This window comes from Pongo pygmaeus, chromosome 6, assembly GCF_028885625.2.
Source record: "Pongo pygmaeus isolate AG05252 chromosome 6, NHGRI_mPonPyg2-v2.0_pri, whole genome shotgun sequence".
Classification (NCBI taxonomy): domain Eukaryota; kingdom Metazoa; phylum Chordata; class Mammalia; order Primates; family Hominidae; genus Pongo; species Pongo pygmaeus.
The window spans coordinates 56,591,200-56,608,705 of NC_072379.2; the positions used below are offsets into that span (position 1 = coordinate 56,591,200).

At 39.2% G+C, this 17,506-nt stretch overlaps 1 protein-coding gene across 2 annotated transcripts; it reads left to right on the forward strand.

Annotated features, from left to right (window-relative positions):
- The first annotated feature begins 1,337 nt into the window (after positions 1-1,337).
- Positions 1,338-14,781, forward strand: FKBP14 (FKBP prolyl isomerase 14). Of its 2 annotated transcripts, XR_008503591.2 has the most exons (5): positions 1,347-1,734; positions 5,227-5,378; positions 8,902-9,029; positions 9,512-9,733; positions 13,129-13,255. XR_008503591.2 is itself a non-coding variant. In XM_054494659.2 (4 exons), the coding sequence occupies exons 1-4, from the start codon at positions 1,538-1,540 to the stop codon at positions 13,285-13,287; spliced, it is 636 nt and encodes a 211-aa protein (XP_054350634.1). In that variant the 5' UTR covers positions 1,338-1,537; the 3' UTR covers positions 13,288-14,781. The 2 variants fall into 2 exon arrangements, 1 of the variants encoding a protein (XP_054350634.1); XM_054494659.2 differs by lacking the exon at positions 9,512-9,733 and having other exon boundaries at positions 1,338-1,734; positions 13,129-14,781.
- The last annotated feature ends 2,725 nt before the right edge of the window (positions 14,782-17,506 follow it).

The following is a 17,506-nucleotide window of genomic DNA, read 5'->3' on the forward strand; positions in this document are numbered from 1 at the left end:
TTTCAGGGTAGAATACTATGAGGCCAGTGTAAACAGGTGTTGTCCAGACTCTAAGGTCTCGCTACTGGAAGTGTTGGTCCACTGACCCGCAGCACTGACATCACCTAAGAGCTTGTTAGAAATGCAGAATCTTGCGCCCACCCCAGACCTCCAGAATCAAAATCTGCATTTTAAACAAGATCTCCAGGGGGATTCCTATGCACATAGAGTGCGGATATGCACTGTGCTAAGGATATTTGACCAGAAAAAAATGTTAACTACAGATTAAGTGGAAAGAGGAGGTGAGAAAAGAGTACAATACGATTTAAATCGCTTTAGGTATATGTCACAGAAGCATGCACCAAAACATTAAGAGGATTGTTTGCGGCTGATGGTGGTATCGGCGAGCTTTCTTTTTCTTTAAAGTTGCCTAATTTAGTAAATAAAAATGCAAAACAATTATTCGTTATGTATCTGAAATTCCAACTTAATTCGACTCCCCAATATTATCTGGAAATTCTACTTTAGTGCTTTCCAATTTCTTCCAAATTGACTTCAATGAACATGCATTGCTTTTGAACTTAGGCAAAAAATGTAAAACTAGAAAATGTAAACTACTATGAGGCTGTGTAATTCGTAACCATGATTACCATTTCTTCTTTAAAGCGGAAGTCTGCAAGTCGTAACTCATTATTTACCCTCTAAGGTAACTTAAGGGATAAATTATTAGCAGCCATAACATGACGTGGTGCTGTGGAATGAATCAGACCTGGTATGAAGGCAGAGCTCATCTGCTTCGGGGCCAAATAACCTTAAGCAGGACAGTTAATAACTCCTGGTCTAAATTTACTTCTCTTTTACATGGGAAAAAAGAACCTGCCTTACTGGTTGTAGTGAGGTTCGTGCAACGGGAACGCGCTTTGTGAACCCTAAAGCAGTATGTCAGTCTTTACGGTTTATGAGCAATAGCAAAATCCTAGGATTGTGGCATCTTGGGGGGCCGCTCTCCAACGGCGACAGTAAACGAGTCTTTCCTGGAACGCCGAAGATTTCATAGGGCCCCGGGACTCTTCCTACCTCTCTCAGCGGGGTTCTTCACAGAGATAAATCAGCCGGAGAAGTTTCCGGTTGGCTCTGCGCCCCGCCCCTCTCCCAAAATCCACGCCGGTTGAATTCTGAAATCCGCCGGGCTCTAGGACCACAGGGGATGATGCGCCGCTTGGCAGCTGCCCGGCTCTACCGGGCTGTAAATTCCATCGTTGCAGCGTCATTGGCTTGAGAGCTGCCTGAAGGACAGCACCAACAGCCAATGGGAGGCCGCTATTCCCAGGCGGCCGCGTTATAAGAGCCAGTCAGGCCCGCATTTGGGCTTAACTCTTTAAAGGTAGGTTCGTGACCCGTGAGAAAGTTGGTGGTAAATGTGCCACGTCTTCTAAGAAGGGGGAGTCCTGAACTTGCCTGAAGCCATTGTCCCTAAGCCTTGAACTACATTCTTAAATCTATGAAGTCGAGGGCCCTTTCGCTGCTTTTGTAGGGACTTCTTTCCTTCCTCAGCAACATGAGGCTTTTCTTGTGGAAAGCGGTCTTGACTCTGTTCGTCACTTCTTTGATTGGGGCTTTGATCCCTGAACCAGAAGTGAAAATTGAAGTTCTCCAGAAGCCATTCATCTGCCATCGCAAGACCAAAGGAGGGGATTTGATGTTGGTCCACTATGAAGGCTACTTAGAAAAGGACGGCTCCTTGTTTCACTCCACGTAAGTAATTATGCCCCGCAGGTAAAATAGCAATTAAGAATCCACTCACTTATGCCAGCTCTCCAGCAGGAAAGGTGGCCTGTACCTCGTTTTACCTCTTTTACAAAACCGAAATATCTTATTTCCTTCTTTGGGAAAGGAAATTGTTTAAAGCCAGTTTTATATAGCGAGCGAGGCCTTTGAAGGTCTTGTTGGAAACATGTGGTCTGGAAAAGGCTGTTAATTTTTTTATTATAAAAATTAGAACTAGAATCTTTGAAATATTGCAGAAATATATCTGGGTGTATAATTGGCTAATAAGTAGAAAAAGCCCAAAAGAATTATCATATCTCAAACTCCATTTCTTAGAGAAAATGACTTGATTCCATTTTTAATGTGGTGTAGGTGATGTTCACCTAAAACTTTTCACAGCGACTTCAAAAGCAAACTACACAATCACTTACTTGCCTGTTGAAGGATATACTAATGCCGTTTCACTGACCTACTTCTTTTGTTCTGACGGATGGCATTTTGGTCAAGGCACAGGACCATGATTTCAGTCATTTGCTTCTTTCTAGAGAGTCAGACTTCATTGATGAGGTGGATGTGGTTTTGGAAGTCTAGGGGAAGGATTTTCAGGTGGTTACACTATCATTTTTGATCTATAAACGAAGAAATTGGAACATGGAAATGGTTTACAGCCTAATGATTTTCAATTAGGCATCGGTTCCATTCATTCCATTATGAAAGTATTTAGTGAGCATTTCCTTGATGTTAAGCCATGTTCTGGGTGCCAGGAAGATTCAGAAATTTTGGCTTCTAATCATCTTCATCTATTCATTAATCTGTCCGTCTATCAAACTCTTATTGAATGGTCACAAGTCAGGTCCTGGAGACGCAAAGATGGCTAGAAGCAGGTTCTTGTCCTCTAACAGTACACCATGTACAGGCAGGAGAAAGACAAGTAAATAATGCAATGATATAGGGTACAGAATATTCAAAGTGCTAGCAAAGCGTAACTGGGCCTGGAAGTAGTTCGACTCCATGGGGTGGGGAAAGGGAAAGACTTCCCAGAGACCATAATTGAAATGAACCTTGGAAGATGGGTGGAGGTTTCCAGGGGGCAAGTAGGGAAGGATGTTGTAGGTAGAGGGAATAACATGAATTAAAAGAGTGAATCTTCATATCCCATCCTCCACCTAGTTTTCTAATAAACTGCCTTTACTGGGCATTCAGACCTGGTCTGTCTTGAGGGTTGGGGAAATGAATGGGGCTCTTCTCTGAACTGTTAGCCCTGGGAAAAAGTTCCAGAAAAATGGCTTGCCTTAGAATTCTCAACAGCCGTTTCTTCTTGTCAACTAGGTGAGTGCCACAGCGGATATTAAATGATGTGATTTGCATTTTGAAAATTGAGTTACATTGTTATTTTTAGTCTGATCTCTTTTAGACTCAGCCTGACTTCTTTCAGATCTCTGAACCAAAAACCTGTGCTGACTTTGATGGTAGCCATGGAATATTATTTAGCAGTTTGCTGCTAAGTTCTAATACCTGATGAGGGGACTGTTATCATGCAGCCTCCATGTAAATGGGTCAGAAGCTGCTAACTGTAGACATCATGAAGAAATACCATCAAATGGGCCAGGCGCGGTGGCTCACGCCTGTAATCCCAGCACTTTGGGAGGCCGAGGCAGGCAGATCATGAGGTCAGGAGTTCGAGACCATCCTGGCCAACATGGTGAAACCCCATCTCTACTAAAAATACAAAAGTTATCTGGGCGTGGTGGTGCACACATGTTGTCCCAGCTACTCAGGAGGCTGAGGCAGGAGAATCGCTTGAACCCAGGAGGCGGAGGCTGCAGTGAGCCGAGATTGCACCGCTGCACTCCAGCCTGGGCAACAGAGCGAGACTCCACTCTGAAGAAAAAGAAATACCATCAAATGATCAGTTTGTAAGCACATTTGCCATCTCTAGAACCATAGCCTATGGGATAAATTGCTTAGCCCTAACAAGAACTGTGCTAAAATTGTAGTCAGTGATGAGTAGTAGAATGTTTCCTGCTTCTTTTTTCATTTCTAGCCTTCCCAAATTTTCTACAGTTGGCATTTTGTTACTTTGATCATTGGGCAAAATTACAGGAAAAAATGGCATTACCCAGATTTAGTAACCATGGTACTCATGAAGCCTAGTACAGTGACTTCTTTTTCTCACCTACAAGATATCCTTGAATAGAATATTTTCCTTATTGCACTGAAAGGGAGCTAGGTAGGGATCAGGCATTACTCAGCCCTCAAGCCTCCCTGTATGTAGTTCGGCAGGTTGGTTTTCCTAGGCTAGACTCTCTTCAGCTTATGAGCCAGGACATCCTATTTCCCTCCTCCCCAGTTGATAGGGTTCGGCTGTGGCCCCACCCAATTCTCATCTTAAATTGTAGCTGCCATAATCCCCACATGTTGTGGGAGGGACCCGGTGGGAGGTAATTGAATCATGAGGGCAGGTTTTTCCCATGCTGTTCTCCTTGTGATAGTAAATGTCTCATGAGATCTGATGGTTTTATAAAAGGCAGTTCCTCTGCACACTCATTCTTGCCCCTACCATGTAAGACGTGCCTTTGCTCCTCCTTTGCCTTCCGCCATGATTGTGAGACCTCCCCAGCCATGTGGAACTGCGAGTCCATTAAACCTCCTTTTCTTTATAAGTTACCCAGTCTCGAATATTTCTTCATAGCAGTATGAAAATGGACTAATACACCAGTCCTTGAGGGGCTACTCTTCCAGACTTTCCTATATAGCCCCACTGTAGACCCCTGAGGAGGAAACTGGGCTAGGGTCTCAGTGGGGATTTAGGGATGAAAAGCAGCCTTTTCTACCTGTCAGAGCCATCAGCAGGCCATAGCTAAGGAAAGTTTGTAAGCAGGATATAAGACACTGTGCTTCTCACTCTCCATATCTGTGTGCATATGGACCCACATATGTTGGCAGTAAATTCTCCTTAGCCTTTCAATCTCCTTCCCAAACTCAGCCATTTTTCCATTATTTTCTCCCTGTTCTGCAACTTAGTGGCCTTCCTGGGACAACATAACTTTGTGATTAAGACCTTGAACTTTGGAGTTAGGTTTAAAGACTGGAACACTTAACCTATGTTTTCTCATATGTACAATGGGGTAGTAATGGTACTTACATTATAGGCTTATTGTAAGGGTTAAGAGGCAAAAAATAAAATAAAATTTAGAATAATTCCTGGTATACAACAAATGTTCCAATGGTTGTTAATTGTTTTTATTATTTCCTCTGTCTTTCTTAAGCCCAGTCAAGTATGTGAAATTTGCATCAAGAAAGATGGGCAGTGAATTGAATTCCTATAAACTTGACTTGGAGGTGTGTGTGTGTGTGCAAATACAGAATAGCTGTATTTATTAATTTTTAAACTAATAACCACTTACTGGTGGGAAAATGCACTAAAGAAATTTTTTTAGAGTTAATAAGGAGTTCTAATGTGTTTTCTTTCTATCATAGTCACAAACATAACAATGGTCAGCCCATTTGGTTTACCCTGGGCATCCTGGAGGCTCTCAAAGGTTGGGACCAGGGCTTGAAAGGAATGTGTGTAGGAGAGAAGAGAAAACTAATCATTCCTCCTGCTCTGGGCTATGGAAAAGAAGGAAAAGGTAATAGTATTTCTGTATTTCTTACTATAGCACTAGAATTGTTCTCTGGATTAGGAGACAGAAGTTAGAGTCACTACAACTTTTTTTTTTTTTCCTAGAAGTTAATGGGGGTATGCATTCCTTTAGCAACTGTATTATGTCTTGATTATCAATTGAAATGGCCAGTTTAAGGCCGTAATGTCTAAATGGGCAACCATGCTAACAATAAAAAAAGAGCATTGAGGTCTATTAACGCTGTTCACCAATATGGTGGGTTGTTTTAATTGTGATAAAATATGCATAAAATTTTTCATTTGAACCATTTTTAAGTACGCTGTTCAGTGGCATTAAATACATTCACATTACTGTGGAACCATCACCACTATCCATCTTCAGAATGTTCTCATCTCCCCAAACTGAAACTCACCAATTTACTTTAACAATGCAGAAAGAAAGATCCCTTAACATAAGTGTGTGGATGAGTTGAACATGTGAAATATAGATTATTAAAGTATTGAATGCATTTTAGATGTGCGTTATATATGGGTTGTACTTCATGAATATTAAGTCTCCCACAGCAAACTGGGAGTTCTTTTCATTCCCGTTTTAAAATTTATAAAGCTTTTAACAATGTATTTTAAAAAAATCATAGCGTGACATGAAATGAATTTAATTCTCCCTGTGTCACAAAGCAGAAGCAAGCTGGCTAGCTGGTCCGGACAGCTTTTGTGCTAGTTTTTCAGGGCAGACACATATACTGCTGTTCAAGTGAGAACCCCTGCAACTTTCCAAAGAGCTGCTTTGTGATATATATCAAGAGGTCTGGGCCAGGCATGGTGGCTCACACCTGTAATCCCAGCACTTTGGGATGCCAAGGAGGGTGGATCACTTGAGGTCAGGAGTTTGAGACCAACCTGGCCAACATGGTGAAACCCTGTCTCTACTAAAAATACAAAATTAGCTGAACGTGGTGGCGTGCGCCTATAATCCCAGTTACTTAGGAGGCTGAGGCAGGAGAATTGCTTGAACATGTGAGGCAGAGGTTGCAATGAGCCAAGAACGTGCCACTGTACTCCAGCCTGGGGGACAGAGGCAGACTCCATCTCAAAAAAAAAAGAGGTCTGAAGATGTCTATATGCATTTATTCTATAATTCCTTCAAACCTAAGGGAATAGTTAGATATCAGGAAAAAAATTTGTGAACAGGGATGTCCATATTGCATTGTTTCTAAGCAAAAAATTGGAACTGTCCTAAGTGGTATACTGATAAGAATTTAGCTAAATAAAATATGGCCCAGTTATTTAAAATGGCATTTCCAAAGAGTTTAAAAATTATATCTGAAATGTGTGAGATACAGTGTTATATATAAAAGTAGAAAATAAACCTATAGTATATATGATAGTAAATATAGGAAAAAGTACATATACATAGAAAGTTAATCATAAGGAAATAAATAAGAATGTAAAAAATGTACTGTGATACTGGGAATCATATTTATTTCTGGTTTTATCATCCAAGTATGTGCTCTACAATGAGCATGTGTTACTTATGTAATGAAGAAAAAAAAGTTTAAGTAGTCATCAGAACCAGACAGACAACCACTCTGATATAGTATAAATACAGACTTCATAGCATCCTGAAGTCTAAGGTTAACCACTGACAAAAGTGAGGAGTCAGGATTCACAGCCCGTTTCCTGAGAAGGAAAACAGATGCCATATGGCAAGCATAATGTATTCCAAAATATACAAATCTATACAAATCTTGTTCATAGGATAAGATTTACTAACCAAATTCAATTATTCTTTTAGTTATAATCCTCTTTAGAGAAGAAAACCAAGTATCTAGAAAATTTTTTCTGATGCTGAGAATTTTTTCATTTTCTCTTTATTGTCTCACCTTTAATATTTATATACAGTAGTCCCCCTTTACCTGTGGTTTCACTTTCTACAGTTTTAGTTACCTGTGGTCAACTGCAGTCTGAAAATATTAAGGTATTTTGAGAATGAGAGACAGATCGCATTCACATAACTTTTATTATGCTATGTTGTTGTAATTGTTCTATTTTATTATTTTTAATCTGTTACTATGACTATTTTATAAATTAAACTTTATCACAGATATGCTTGTATAGGAAAAAGCATTGTGTGTATGGGTTTTGGTACTATCCACGGTTTCAGGCATCCAGTGGGATTCTTGGGACATACCCCAGTGGGGACTACTGTACGTTGTATTAGTCCATTACTCTTTCTCATACTATATTTAACTCAAGTTTACTTCACAATAAGTAGAGATCTAAATTTGAGTCATTTCTTTCAAACTGAATGCCATGAAACTAATTTTTCTAATCTGTATTTAACACTAATTTTGTAGTCTTTTAGTACATGCTTGCATGCCTCTTTTGGAAAGATACCAGTTTTATCAACAACCTAGCGCATGTCGCATCTCTGTCTAGATCTGAAATGGTAAGCTTCAGCACACTTTATAAATCTTCTCTTTGGAATTTATGAATGTTCTTTCATGGAAATATGTGGGATGGGGGGAGGATGACTAAGAAATATTTAACATGTTTACACAGACCTGTATGTTAAATATAGTTATAAGGAAACAAGTTTGAGAAAAACAATTGTCCATACTCCACAGATGGGTGTTTTTGTTTGTTTGTTTCAGGTTCCTGGGATTTTAACAAAGCTCTTTTCACTTTTAAAGATTTTTAATCTCCCTTCTCAGAAATTCATTTTAATTTCTCCCCTCCCATGAAATGTCTTCAACATATATATAATGTTCTATATCAGAGGTAGTGTTTCCTAACTTTCTGAAATTGTTAAACCTTCCTGCATTATTTTTAAAGCCTGTGAGAAAATTATACCTCAATAACATGTATTGAGAGTTTACTATTTGTCAAGTTTAATGCTAAGTATTTTGCATGGATTTTTCTCCTTTTATCCTCCCAACAGACTCCTGAGGAGGAAATTTATTATCTGCATTTTATAGACGAGGAAATTGAGGCTTAGAGATGGGCAAATGTAAACTTCAGTCTCAGACAGTGTGACACCAGAGCTCACTCAATTATATGGGTAGAAATGCTTTCCAGTGGTAGAAATGGCAATACTGTATGTATTTCTAAGTCAGGACTTTCTGACCAAAAAGTTAGTTTATTACTTGTAATATACTTAACTCCGAATTATCTAAAACCCTTTAAGTCCTTCTTGACGTATAATATGTAATATATTAATTATATTAGAAATGTAATACCTAAGCCATTAGGTACATCTCTGTGTATGTATATGCATTGTGTGTATGTGTATTTACATTTTAATTGCGAAGCCAAAGATAGAATGCTTTTGCTCTGCTAGTTTATATTATTTCTTCTTTTACTCTATTCTATTTTAGTAAAATATAATATACATAATTTTCATCATATATGACAATCTTAGGAAGGCTCTTTAATTCAGTTAAAAAAAATACTTTGTCCATTACCATAAATTTTCTATTATTAAAACTTTTGGCTCTTTTAAAACTTTCTGACTTCTTTCCTCATGTCAGGTAAAATTCCCCCAGAAAGTACACTGATATTTAATATTGATCTCCTGGAGATTCGAAATGGACCAAGATCCCATGAATCATTCCAAGAAATGGATCTTAATGATGACTGGAAACTCTCTAAAGATGAGGTGACCTTTCCTTCTTCCTACTCCTCTTTCTACTTTTCTTTGGTTGTTTGGGGTTTTGTTTTGTTTTGTTTTTGTAACTCACTGTTTAAATGAATATGTGTATATTTAAAATTTACTTTTATTTAGGTAACATTTATTTGTAAGTTTTCTTAAAATACCGATGCTTTGAAAGTGGACTTTTTCATAGTAAATCATTGTTTTGGAGAGAAATATATTAAGACTTAAAAAGCACCATTCAATCTTTTGCTTTTCTCTTCCCAATGCTTAGGGTTCACTGTATCTTATCCTTACCTTTGGGTCTTTGAAAGAACCATTTTGCCAAGACAGTTTCCATCTGGAGTTACTGTATAAGAAGCTAGCTGTCCTGAGAAATATCTCATGTGGACAGTTTCTGTTAAAACTGCAGATTGGCTGTTAAATACATCTTGTAGTGTTTTCCTGGCAATTAACAGCAAGCAACTTACGTGTTCTGTTTTGTTCAGGTTGCCCCAGAGAAAGAGACCCCAGCCTGGGTTTTACACAGCAGGGCTCCAGCCCCATCAAAGTCTGAGCCTTTGGGTAAAGAGAAAGGAAGAAGTGGCTTCTCCTTATAATTCGGCCATTGCTACACATACCTGTCTTAGTCTGGCTGCTGCGGGGAAAGAAGTGGAGGGAGATATTTATTCCTGCTTTTTATCTACTCACACTCCATTCTGTCCTGACTGGTCAGATATCAAGTTCCTTTCTATGCTTTGATCAAATTCATTCTAATGGCCAGGAAATGATTAAGTCTTGAATAAGCCAAATTGTTATGAACCAGGGGTTCATGATCCACAGCCACTAAATTTATAACACCTCATAGTGTTACCAGTCATATGCCTTTTTCTTCCATCCAAGATAAATTTTAATTCCCTTTCATTAAATAATTTTGAATATATAACACAGTCACATGGTTCAAAACAAAAATATATTTATTTATTTATTTATTTCCTGAGACGAAGTCTTGCTCTGTTGCCCAGCCTGGAGTGCAGTGGCAAAATCTCGGCTCACTGCAACCTCTGCCTCCTGGGTTCAAGCAATTCTCCTGCCTCAGCCTCCCAAGTAGCTGCACCATCACGCCTGGCTGATTTTTGTATTTTTAGTAGAGATGGGGTTTTACCATGTTGGCCAGGCTGGTCTCAAACTCCTGACCTCGTAATCTGCCCACCTCGGCCTTGCAAAGTGCTGGGATTACAGATGTGAACCACTGTGCCCAGCAGAAAGATATTTATTTAAAACTCTTGGCTGGGTGAGGTGGCTCACACTTGTAATCCTAGCACTTTAGAAGGCTGAGTCAGGAAGATTGCTTGAGGCCAAGACTTCAAGACCAACCTGGCCAACATAGGAAGACTTTGTCTCTATTATTTACTGTTTTTGTTTGTTTGTTTGTTTGTTTTTTAGACAGAATCTCGCTCTGTTGCCAGGCTGGATGGCAGTGGTGCGATCTCAGCTCACTGCAGCCTCTGCATCCCAGGTTCAAGCGATTCTCCTGCCTCAGCCTGCCAGGTAGCTGGGACTACAGGTGCACGCCACCATACCCAGCTAATTGTCATATTTTTAGTGGAGACAGGGTTTCACCATGTTGGCCAGGATGGTCTCAAGCTCCTGACCTTGTAACCCGCCTGCCTCGGCCTCCCAAAGTGCTGGGATTACAGGCGTGAGCTACCGCATCCAGCCTATTATTTACATATTTTTAAAAGTCTTTCTCCTACCCACATCCTCTTCTATTCTATTATCCCCACATCCAGTTTTATTAATTACTTTTTTCTTTCTTTCTGTTTTTTTTGTAGAGATGAGGTCTTGCTACGTACAGGCATGCACCATTGCACCTGGCTCAGTTTTATTAGTTTCTAATATATCCTTCCAGTGTTTTTTTCTGCAAATCCAAATACATACTCTTATTTCCCCCTTTCTTACACAAAAGGAAGCAAACTATACATACTGTTTTGTCATTTTGCTTTATTCACACAATATATCCTAGAAATACATTCTACATTAATCCATAGAGTTTCATCATCTCTCCCCTACCCCCTTTTTTAACAACTGCATTAAATCACTTTAACTTAAAAATAAATATATACTATATGTGTACTTCTTGGAAGCTGGGGGAGAGAGGATTTGAAATTGCTGGTCTAAACAGAAGGAAGAGAGGTGATGTAATTAAAACTGAAAATATAGGCTGATTTGCATTGTGGTGAATCTTGTGGGAAATCGAAAACAATATTTATATTTTTAAATATCTGAATGAAATGAAAATGGAGGCCAGGCATGGTGGCTCACACCTGTAATCCCAGCACTTTGGGAGGCTGAGGCAGGCAGATCTTCTGAGGTCAGGAGTTCGAGACCAGCCTGGCCAACATGGTGAAACCCTGTCTCTACTAAAAATACAAAAATTAGCCAGGCATGGTGGCAGGTGCCTGTAATCCCAGCTACTAGGGAGTCTGAGGCAAGTGAATCGCTTGAACCTGGGAGCTGGAGGTTGCAGTGGGCCGAGATCACGCCACTGTACTCCAGCCTGCGTGACAGAGCGAGACTCTATTTCAAAAAAAAAAACAAACAAAACAAAAAAACAAATGAAAATGAAAAATTGTAGTCTAGGCACTTATCAGGCCTGACTTTCTGAGATTGGAAGGTTGTGATTAGACTCAATCAGTGTGGCATGATCATAACCAAACCCAAAAGACCCACTACTTGCAGACATTTATTCAAGTCAAAGATGCCACTATTTAATCTAGTTTTAAGAGAAGTGTCCATGGGGTGCAGTGGCTCATGCTTCTAATCCCAGCACTTTGGGAGGCTGAGGGGGTTAGATTGCTTGAGCCCAGGAGTTCAAGACCAGCCTGGGCAACATGGTGAAACCCCATCTCTACAAAAAATATAAAAGCAAGATGTGGTAGCGCATGCCTGTAGTCCCAGGTACCTGTGAGGCTGAGGTAGGAGGATTGCTTGAGCCTGGGAGGCAGAGGTTGCAGTGAGCTGAGATGGTGCCACTGCACTCCAGCCTGGGTGACAGAGCAAGATTCTGTCTAAAAGGCCGGGCACAGTGGCTCACACCTGTAATCCTAGCACTTTGGGGGGCCGAGGCAGGCGGATCATGAGGTCAGGAGGTCAAGACCATCCTGGCTAACATGGTGAAACCCCGTCTCTACTAAAAATTCAAAAAATTAGCTGGGCGTGGTGGCAGGCGCCTGTAGTCCCAGCTACTCGGGAGGCTGAGGCAGGAGAATGGCGTGAACCTGGGAGGCAGAGCTTGCAGTGAGCCGAGATTGTGCCACTGCACTCCAGCCTGGGCGACAGAGTGAGACTCTGTCTCAAAAAAAAAAAAAAAAAAAGATTCTGTCTAAAAAAAAGAAGAGAAATGCCTGGAATTTAGATTCAGATTAAGAACAAGTAGTATGCTCTCATTGGGTGTTTTCCAATAATATAAGCCCTATATGAGGATTGTATACATGACATAAGCTTTATCTCTGCCTTTGAGCAATATATATATATATATATAGGGAGAGCTATATATATATATTTTTTTTTTTTTTGAATTTTTTAATTTTTTATTTTTTTGACAGAGTCTCACTCTGTTGCCCAGGCTGGAGTGCTGCAGCACAATCTCGACTCACTGCAACCTCCGCCTTCCGGGTTCAAGCAATTCAACCGCCTCAGCCTCCTGAGTAGCTGGGATTACAGACACATGCCATCATGCCTGGCTAACTTTTTTTGTATTTTTAGTGGAGATGGGGTTTCATTATGTTGGCCAGGCTGATCTCCAACTCCTGACCTCAAGTGATCTTCCCACTTGGGCCTCCCAAAGTGCTGGGATAACAGGCATGAGCCATCACATCTGGCCCTGCCTTTGAGCAATATTTTGTGTCTCCACTGTAGCAGTTTAGCAACAGTTTTTTTAAGGGAAAAAGTTTCGTATTATTTTTTAATTATCATTAAAACTATGTCATAAAATGGCTGTTTAGAAGTTATTATATTTAGTTAAATGAACTAAATATAATAACAGTCCATGTCTGTGATGTTGATTGGCTCAATGTGGGTATCTTATGAATCCAAGTTATTAATGGGATCTGTTATTTTGTAGGTTAAAGCATATTTAAAGAAGGAGTTTGAAAAACATGGTGCGGTGGTGAATGAAAGTCATCATGATGCTTTGGTGGAGGATATTTTTGATAAAGAAGATGAAGACAAAGATGGGTTTATATCTGCCAGAGAATTTACATATAAACACGATGAGTTATAGAGATACATCTACCCTTTTAATATAGCACTCATCTTTCAAGAGAGGGCAGTCATCTTTAAAGAAAATTTTATTTTTAAACAATGTTCTTTCTTGCTTTGTTTTTTATTTTTATATATTTTTCTGACCCCTATTTAAAGAACCCCTTAGGGTTTCTAATACCCATTTCTTTCTGGTAAGTTATTGGGAAGAAAAAGCTAATTGATCTTTGAATAGAAGACTTCTGGACAATTTTTCACTTTCACAGATATGAAGCTTTGTTTTACTTTCTCACTTATAAATTAAAAATGTTGCAACTGGGAACATACCACGACATGAGACCAGGTTATAGCACAAATTAGCACCCTATATTTCTGCTTCCCTCTATTTTCTCCAAGTTAGAGGTCAACATTTGAAAAGCCTTTTGCAATAGCCCAAGGCTTGCTATTTTCATGTTATAATGAAATAGTTTATGTGTAACTGGCTCTGAGACTCTCCTTGAGGACCAGAGGAAGACGGTTGTTGGACCTGACTTGCTAATGGCTACTGCTTTACTAAGGAGATGTGCAATGCTGAAGTTAGAAACAAGGTTAATAGCCAGGCACGGTGGCTCACGCCTGTAATCCCAGCACTTCGGGAGGCTGAGGCGGGCAGATCACCTGAGGTCGGGAGTTCGAGACCAACCTGACCGACATGGAGAAACCCTATCTCTACTAAAAATACAAAATTAGCCGGGCGTGGTGATGCATGCCTGTAATCCCAGCTACTCAGGAAGGCTGAGGCGGCGGAATCACTTGAACCCGGAGGCGGAGGTTGCGGTGAGCCGAGATTGCCTCCATCCTGGACGCTCTGTCTCGAAAAAAAGAAAAGAAACACGGTTAATAACATATAAATATGTATGCATTGAGACATGCTACCTAGGACTTAAGCTGATGAAGCTTGGCTCCTAGTGATTGGTGGCCTATTATGATAAATAGGACAAATCATTTATGTGTGAGTTTCTTTGTAATAAAATGTATCAATATGTTATAGATGAGGTAGAAAGTTATATTTATATTCAATATTTACTTCTTAAGGCTAGCGGAATATCCTTCCTGGTTCTTTAATGGGTAGTCTATAGTATATTATACTATAATAACATTGTATCATAAGATAAAGTAGTAAACCAGTCTACATTTTCCCATTTCTGTCTCATCAAAAACTGAAGTTAGCTGGGTGTGGTGGCTCATGCCTGTAATCCCAGCACTTTGGGGGCCAAGGAGGGTGGATCACTTGAGATCAGGAGTTCAAGACCAGCCTGGCCAACATGGTGAAACCTCGTCTCTACTAAAAATACAAAAATTAGCCAGGCGTGGTGGTGCACACCTGTAGTCCCAGCTACTCGGGAGGCTGAGACAGGAGATTTGCTTGAACCCAGCAGGCGGAGGTTGCAGTGAGCCAAGATTGTGCCACTGCACTCCAGCCTGGGTGACAGAGCAAGACTCCATCTCAAAAAAAAAAAAAAAAAAAAAAAAAGAAGCAGACCTACAGCAGCTACTATTGAATAAATACCTATCCTGGATTTAAAAAAAGAAAGAAAAAATTATAATTTTATTTTAAATTGGCTTTTATCTTTAATTCTTTTTTTAAAAGTTATCAAATCTTCGTGTTCTAAGAATAACCCTTTATAAGTTTACAAAATGATATTAAGTGCATTATTATCTTTGATTTTCATGGCTCTGAGTCATAAAACAAGCTGGTGGATCTCACTGCATAATCTTGCAGGTAGCTCTGAATTGCCTCAAAAACCCTGAACAACACGAGGTTCCAGATGTGTTTTACTTCTTTCATTCGTATTTACCCCCATTTGTTGTTTAAAAAGAATTATGAACAATTATTACATCATATGTAGACCACTTTCACTGATTATATATTGACATTTTCCTCAGTAAAACATAAAGTTCTTAACAAGACTATACTGTAACACCTTTCTCCAACAAAATCAGCTGTATGTTGAAAACTATTAAGTCATTGCTAATGTTTTAAGCCATAATACAGAGAGCCTTATACTCTATGGTGGGAGAAGGGAAAGTAGTTTGTCCTATGGTGCTACTCTGTATAAACATTACTGATGCTACTCTGTATAAACATTACTGATGCTATCTATAGTAGGGCAAGAAAAGTAAAAAGAGTTTTGATTATTCAGGCAGCATTTTTAAAAACCTGTGAATTTGTATCAGTTCTCATCTAAACATTTGGACACAAGTATAAAATGAAAACATACGCACAAGTTATGGTTTTTAAGTTATCTGCTTTTTTTTGGTTTCACTGTACCTTTGCACCCTTCTATTAGTGGGAATAATCAGACATGAACTGTGACTTCACATGTACAGTCATACCTCGCTTAATGATGGAGATGCACTCTGAGAAATGTCTAATTAGGTTATTTCATTGTTGTGGGAACATCATAGAGTGTACTTACACAAACCTAGATAGTGTAGCCTGCTACACATATATAGCTCCTAGGCTACAGCATGTTGCTGTTCTGAATCTTGCAGGCAATTGTAACACAATGGCAAGTGTCTGTTTATCCAAACATATCTAAACATAGAAAAGATACTATAACAATAACAATATGATGTAAAAGATTTTGTAAAAAATCTGGTCAGGTGCAGTGGTTCACGCCTGTAATCCTAGCACTTTGGGAGGCTGAGGCAGGTGGATTGCTTGAGCCCAGAAGCTCAAGACCAGCCAGGGCAACATGGCGAAACCCCATCTCTACTAAAAGTACAAAAACTGAGGTTGGAGGATCACCTGAGCCTGGCAAGGTCAAGGCTGCAGTGAGCCATGATCATACCACTGCACTCCAGCCTGGGTGACAGTGACTTCCCCATCTCAAAAAAAAAAAAAAAAAAAAAAAAAAAAAAAAAAATATATATATATATATATATATATATATATACCATCTATATATATATACCATCTATATATATATATATACCATCTATATATATATATACCATCTATATATATATATATATATACCATCTATATATATATAGATAGATGGTATACCTGTATAGGGTACTTACTAACGGAGCTTACAGGACTGGAAGTTGCTCTGGATGAGTCAGTGGTGAGTGAATGTAAAGGCCTAGGACATTACTGTACACTACTGTAGACTTTATAAACACTGTACACTTAAGTGACACTAAATTTATAAAAAATGTTTTTCTTCTGGTTGGGCGTGGTGCCTCATGCCTATAATCCCAGCATTATGGGAGGCCGAGGTGGGTGGATCACTCGAGGTCATGAGTTTGGGACCAGCCAGGCCAACATGGCTAAACCCCATCTCTACTAAAAATGCAATAATTAGCCAGGTGTGGTGGCACATGTGTGTAGTCCCAGCTAATTGAGAGGCTGAGGCAGAAGAATTGCTTGAATCCAGGAGGTGGACGTTGCAGTGAGCCAAGATAGAACCACTGCACTCTAACCTGGGTGACAGGAGCAAGACTGTCTCAAAAAAAAAAAAAAAAATTTCTATAATTTTTATAGAAATAATAAAAAACTAACCTTAGCTTACTGTAAATTTTCTAGTTTAGAAACTTATTTAAAAACAATTTTTGGACTCTTCTAGTAATAACGTAGCTTAAAACGCACACTGTACAGCTGTACAAAAATGTTTTCTTTATATCATTATATAAGCTTTTATCTATTTAAATTTTGAATTTTTAAACTTTTTGGTCAAAAACCAAGACAAACACACTAGCCTAGGGCTATGCAGGGTCAGGATCAAGACACCCCTAGCAGGTGACAGGAAGTTTTCAACTCCATTATAATCTGTGGGGCCACCATCATATATATATGGTATGTTGACCGAAACATGTGGTGCCATGACTATAAAATTTGCGTCAATACTGCTCAATGTGCCATATTTAAATTTACATGACTATATTGTGATATTCTTTTCAAAATAAAGTTTATTTGGGAGATAACTGATTTTGTGAAAAATTCTTCAACACCAATTTCCTCAGCAGTTGTATTGGTTTTCTTACCTGTTATTCTAAATTTTATACCAAAAGTGAGGAAGATGGACAGGTAGTGGAAGGAGAGGGGTACGGTGACACTTTGATCATGCCTCTGATTATCTGCAGGTATAGGTATATTTGTAAGAAAAGCTGTGGTTTGATTTAAATTGTTTTGAAATATGCATTAAGTCTTGACCTTTAGCATGATAGTTAATAGTTAATTCTTAGCACTGAAA